Below are 6,448 nucleotides of genomic sequence, written 5' to 3'. Positions count from 1 at the left end.
ATAATATTATATAGTTATATATTTTTTTTTTCAGAAATATGTAATACCTCTCGTTCTTGTGGCATTGAGTTAATATAAAAAAAAGACTCAAAATAATAAAAAAAATAAATAAATAAAAGATCCAATTAATCCAGCGGTGTCCAAACTCAGTCCTGGAGCTCCAACGTCCTGCAGATTTTAGCTCCAGCTTGCCTCAACACACTTGCTAGGATGTTTCTAGAAAGCCTAGTAAGAGCTTGATTAGCCAGCCCAGGTGTATCTAATTGGGCTTGGAACTTAACTTAGCAGGACACCGGCCCTCCAGGACCGAGTTTGGACATGCCTGATTTAAGCGAAAGTGACAAACTACAAACTTTGTTTATATCAGTTTTAGATTTTCTAAACGCAAAATATTATTATAATTTCGTGGGACTTTTAAGACTAAAATACTGATACTGACATCTATAAAAAAAAAAAAAAAAATATATATATATATATATATATATATATATTATTTTTTTTGAATATATATATATATATTTATTATTAGTTCATTATAGTAAATACATGAACTAATGGAGCATTATTGTAAAGTATGACCAAATCCTGAATGTTTGACCGGTACAGTGTTTATTAAAGTGTTTTAGTGAATCAATAATCAGTGTTTTTGTCAGTCAGAGCTTTATTTAAATAGAGTGATGGTGAAACGCTTCAGATCTTCTTGCTCTTCCTGATCATGGTGGTTCCTCCGACTGTCAGCGTCTGCACAATAACAAACACACAGAACACGTCAATATCTCCATAATATAATGTTTATATGTGAGAATCTGAGCTTCTACACACCTCCACCATTTCTCCAGCCTTGATCTCCTGGATGTGGGAGAATCGGTCAGTTCTGCAGACCAGCTTTCCTCCATCCAGCTTGACGATGCACTGAAATAAACAACAACAACAACAATTTAAAATACAAGTGAAATCAAAACTAGCCATATTGATTTGGTTTTCTCACGTTGCTAGTTTTGAGCTGAACAATTCATCTGTGGGTGGCATTAAGAAATAAAAATAGTTTGCCCTTGTAATATTTTCATTGAAACCTGAAATGCACTTCCTGCTGGTTTTCAGTTAAATCCTCACATTACGTCTATCTGAGGTATTGGAGGTGTGGCTAATATACTTGACCACGCCCTTCCAGCTGTCAGCTGGCGTTTCTGTGTGGAGTTTGCATGTTCTCCCTGCGTTCGCGTGAGTTTCCTCCGGGTGCTTCGGTTTCCCCCATAGTCCAAAGACATGCGGTACAGGTGAATTGGGTAGGCTAAATTGTCCAAAGTGCATGAGTGTGTGGATGTTTCCCAGTGATAGGTTGCAGCTGGAAGGGCTTCCGCTGATTAAAAACGTGCTGGATAAGTTGGCGGTTCATTCCCCTGTGGTGACCCCGGATTAATAAAGGGACTAAGCTGACAAGAAAATGAATGAATGAATGGTTATTGACGATATGACATGATCCAGGATTGTTTCGTTCTTCAAAACTCATCTGAGACTTGTTGTCATAGCAACAGCTCTGGTAGCTCAAACCTGCTAGGGAGCAAGATTATTTCATAGGTTTTAAAGATGATACTGAAAGTATGTACCGGATGCTGATAATTTCTCACAGTAGATATATACACCCAGGAAAATAGTGTATATATATATATATTACTATTTATATACAAAGTATATATATATTAATAAACCTTATGCAATCATCACTCTGAAATAAGAGTAAAAGACTGTCACCTGGTGGTTGAAAGTGAACATTTATTGATATGAACTTACAATATTCAACTTTTAAAATAATTTATGCACGTTTTGATCACTAATATGCCGGTGATTGACACCTTTACCAATATTAAAATGCTTTTTTGATGCAAAATTACTTTATACAGTTATTCCTTACGCTGATTTAAAAACTTGAGAAGGCAACTATAATAAAGAAAACTTTCTCTATATGTAGAACTAAATACACTGATATGCATTGACAAATATGATGAATACTCTCGACACATGAAAGTGTAAAGCCTGCAGCTCACAACACATGTGGAAGGTTATTGCGTATCATATTTAACAAACCGTTTACTGCTAATTTAATGTCATTTTGCTCACATGTATAATTGATTTTAATCAGATGATGTCATTACGCTGCTGTGCCGTCAGCCAATCGTTGCATTACTGATCATGGTTTAGAGGATCAATAGATCTGTCCTTCACAACACACGCAGCGATCTCAGATCAGCTTTTAGTTTTCAGGGCTGCATCAGAATATCATTGCTCCTGCTGCAGTCATTTTACAGCAGTAAAGTTTCTTGATTATCACACCAGAATGACAGTATAGTTCCAGCCATACCAGTCTAGAAAATAGCAACTTTCCATTTTCCATCGGTTTTAATTCACAATGTAACTACAGAAGAATCAAGATTAAGGAAAAATATAAAAACTATCCTTCCAATATCAAAATATCACTATCAGCTTATTCTCTGATTTATCAGGGTTGCCACAGTGGAATGAACCACCAATTACACAGATACATTTCTAAATGTATTAGTTTTAATAAATCATTTCTAACATCTGATTTCTTTTATCTTTGCCATGCTGACAGCACATAATATTAGACTAGATATTCTTCAAGACACTTCTATACAGCTTAAAGTGACATTTAAAGGCTTCACTATGGTAATTAGGGTAAAGTTAGGGTAATTAGGCAAGTCATTGTATAACAGTGGTTTGTTCTGGAGACAATCCAAAACTAATATTGCTTAGGGGTGTTAATAATATTGACCTTAAAATAGGTTAAAAACAATTAAAAACTGCTTTTATTCTAGCCAAAATAAAACAGATCAGACTTTCTCCAGAAGAAAAAATATTATAGGAAATACTGCGAAAAATTCTTGAATCTGTTCAACTTCATTTGGGAAATATTTGAAGAAGAAAACTAAATTCACAGGAGGGCGAATAATTGTTTTTGTTTCCAGCTGCAGGAAAAAATCAAAACTATTCTTAGACATTTTTCAGCGAGACGTCAATGGTGTAAAGTGGAGATTCCCTTTAATTCTCAAGTATAAAAACGGCTGTAAAATGAAGCCATTTCCAGAATAAAGTGTAGTTTTCCTGCAGCTGAAACAGCTTAACTCTATGCAAACACACATATCACAGCTGAAACTGTACCTTGAGCTTCTTGCCGTCCATGGTGGTGATTTCAGCCTCTTTGCCGATGGTGAAGGAGTTGGTGACGGTTTTTCCAGGAGTTTTGGAGGTGATGGTGAAGTCGCTGCCGTTCTGCTGGATTTCTGTCACTGGCTTCACATCTTTGGCCAGTTTAATGACCTCTTCTGGCAGAGCTGGACAAACAGAGACACAATCGCTTTTATCACTTCACAGTTCTGAAACTCTCAATGTTGAGTTGCAGCTGGAAGGGCATCCGCTGTGTAAAACAATGCTGGATAAGTTGGCGGTTCATTCTGCAGTGGCGACCCCTAATTAATAAAGGGACTAAGCTGAAAAGAAAATGAATAATTAAGTAAATTGATTGCATCGTGACTCAGAGGTTAGCTCAATCGCCTCACAGCAAGAAGGTCTCTACTTCGATTACCGCCTGGGTCAGTTGGCATTTCTATGTGGAGTTTGCATGTTCTCCCCCTGTTGGTGTGGGTTTTCCCCACAGTCCAAACACATGCGCTATAGGGGAATTGATTAACTAAATTGGCCATAGTGTACAAATGTGAATGAGTGTGTATGGGTTTTCCTAGTACTGGGTTGCTGCTGGAACAGCATCCGCTGTGTAAAACATATGCTGGAATAGTTGTCGGTTCATTCCACTGTGGCAACCTCTGATTAATACATTTTTATTGCTAAAAAAAAGATGCATAAGACTCAAAGTCCCGTCTGAAATCTTCAGCTGAAAGCATTTATTTATGTTGGCAGGGGAGAGGGGAGCGATCATAAACTAAAGAGCCCGGAGGGTGTGGAGGTGGTGGGGGGATTGGGGCACATAATATTTGAGATGTTTATAAAGATGCTAGTATTCAATTTAAAGAGACATTTAAAGGCTCAACTTGGTTAATCAGGTTACTCGTTCCTTTTAATTTGGCTTAGTCCCTTTATTCATCAGGGGTCGACACGGCGGAATGAACCGACAAGCATAATGGAGTGAATTTACACACTTGGAGGAAAATAAATAAATGCTTTCAGCTGAAGATTTCAGACGGGACTTTGAGTCTTATGCATCTCCTTTATGCAACAAAAAATGCATTTATCAACATCACTTTTGCATTACTTTTTCTTACCTGCTGAGGCTTAAAATCAAAAGTTCTGAAAGAGATTATTTTTTATTTTAATTAATATATCAGTTAATTTACCTTTAAAAAACACAGTTTGAGATAATATTCAGCTGGACTATGTTAATTTGAATTCAGCAATTAATTAATTTATTTGGAAGCTAATTAAATTAACTAAAAAGTAACTCATTATTCATTCATTAATTGTCCCTTTTGCTTAGTTCCTATTTTAGGGGTCACCACAGCAGAATGAACCGCCAACTATTTCAGCATATGTTTTACATAACGGATGCCCTTCCAGCTGGGCGAAGCAGGTAGTGCTGTCGCCTCACAGCAAGAAGGTCGCTGGGTCGAGCCTCGGCTCAGTTGGCGTTTCTGTGTGGAGTTTGCATGTTCTCCCTACACACACATGTTTGTTTTTGTGAAAAGTGGGGACATTACATAGGTTTCCATTCATTTTATACTGTCCAAACCATAGATTGTATTGCCCTTACCCCACCCTACCCCTAAACCCAACCATCACAGGAGACTGTGTGCAGCTTTACTCTCTGATTAAACTCATCCTGTGGGATTTATAAGTATTTTGAGAAACGAGGACGTCACCAATGTCCTCATATTTCACCTCCTTTTTGTAATACCTGTGTCATACCTATGTCATTATACAGATTTGTGTCCTGATATGTCACAAAAACACGTACACACACACACACACACACACACTATGGCATCCATACACAATCACACTCATACACTACGGCCAATTTAGTTTACCCAATTCCCCTAAAGCACGTGTGTCTGGACTGTGGGGAAAACCGGAGCACCCGGAGGAAACCCATGCCAACACTGGGAGACCATGCAAACTCCACACAGAAATGCCAACTGGCCCAGCCGGGACTCAAACCAACGACTTTCTTGCTGTAAGGCGACAGTGCTAACCACTGAGCCACCGTGCCGCCCAAATCTTATATGTTAAATGAAAAACCTGACTGTGTTTATATTAAAAATGCATGCAAAATATTGCAAAAAAAAAAAAAACCAAACATTGTCTTCAAGTGTGAACTCGTCTATTCAAAGCCAGTGCTGATCATCTTCTGAAAGTGCAGTTCAACTCACAGATGGCTCTGAGAAACTCCTCGTAGTTCTCCTGAGCGTAAACCTGCCACGTCCCGCTGAAGGCCATGCTTTCTGGAGAAGCTCAACACAAAGTGAAGGTCAGCTTCAGATCTGCAGCTTTTATATCGAGAGGAGTTCAGTCAATGACCTGCTGCTGTTTGAACAACCCACCGTTCATCAACTCCAGCAGAAGATGAGGTAAATGCCCCCACACACACAGCAGTAGCAGACCAAAAATAAAGACTCATCAGTGCATGTGGAATATTGCACCAGGATTTGACGACTTAAAGGGACGGATCACCCAAAAAATTCTGCTCCAGAATGAAGATACCGAATGGTGAAAAAACAGCCATTGACTTCCATAGTATTTTTTTTGTTGTTACTATGGAAGTCAATGGCTGCTTTTTTCCAATATTCTTCCAAATATCTTTTTTTGTGAAAGTAATTCATAAAAGTTTACAACCATTCGACTGTGAGGAAATGTTTCATGGGTGAACTGCTTTTTTAAATCAATTAAATGTATCAAAAGAGATTTTGATACAGAATTAATATTTTAAAAGTTGTTCCTTTGATCTTTCTAATTCTAATAAAATAAAAGTAAAATGCATGAGACATGATCTGAGAGATTTATTGGTCCAGTATGTCAGACTGTAAAATAAAATAAAATAAATAATAAAATAAAATAAATAAAAATAAATAAATAATAAAATAAAAGTAAAATGCATAAGACATGATCTGAGAGATTTATTGGTCCAGTATGTCAGACTGTAAAATAAAATAAAATAAATAATAAAATAAAATAAATAAAAATAAATAAATAATAAAATAAAAGTAAAATGCATAAGACATGATCTGAGAGATTTATTGGTCCAGTATGTCAGACTGTAAAATAAAATAAATATGAAAATAAAATAAATAATAAAATAAATAAATAAAAATGAATAAATTAAATAAATAAAAAAATTAAATTAAATGCATGAGACATGATCTGAGAGATTTATTGGTCCATATGTCAGACTGTAAAATAAAATAAGATGAAATAAAATAAA

General features: G+C 36.4%; 1 protein-coding gene across 1 annotated transcript; it reads right to left on the bottom strand.

Moving 5' to 3' along the window:
• Positions 1-642: 642 nt before the first annotated feature.
• Positions 643-5,478, bottom strand: fabp10a (fatty acid binding protein 10a, liver basic). Its single transcript, NM_152960.1, has 4 exons — positions 5,400-5,478; positions 3,178-3,350; positions 823-912; positions 643-741 (listed from the first exon to the last, which is right to left on the bottom strand). The coding sequence occupies exons 1-4, from the start codon at positions 5,464-5,466 to the stop codon at positions 691-693; spliced, it is 381 nt and encodes a 126-aa protein (NP_694492.1). The 5' UTR covers positions 5,467-5,478; the 3' UTR covers positions 643-690.
• Positions 5,479-6,448: the final 970 nt, after the last annotated feature.

Source organism: Danio rerio, chromosome 16 (assembly GCF_049306965.1).
Source record: "Danio rerio strain Tuebingen ecotype United States chromosome 16, GRCz12tu, whole genome shotgun sequence".
In the NCBI taxonomy this organism is placed as follows: Eukaryota; Metazoa; Chordata; class Actinopteri; order Cypriniformes; family Danionidae; genus Danio; species Danio rerio.
This window is presented reverse-complemented; position numbering and strand designations above follow the sequence as displayed.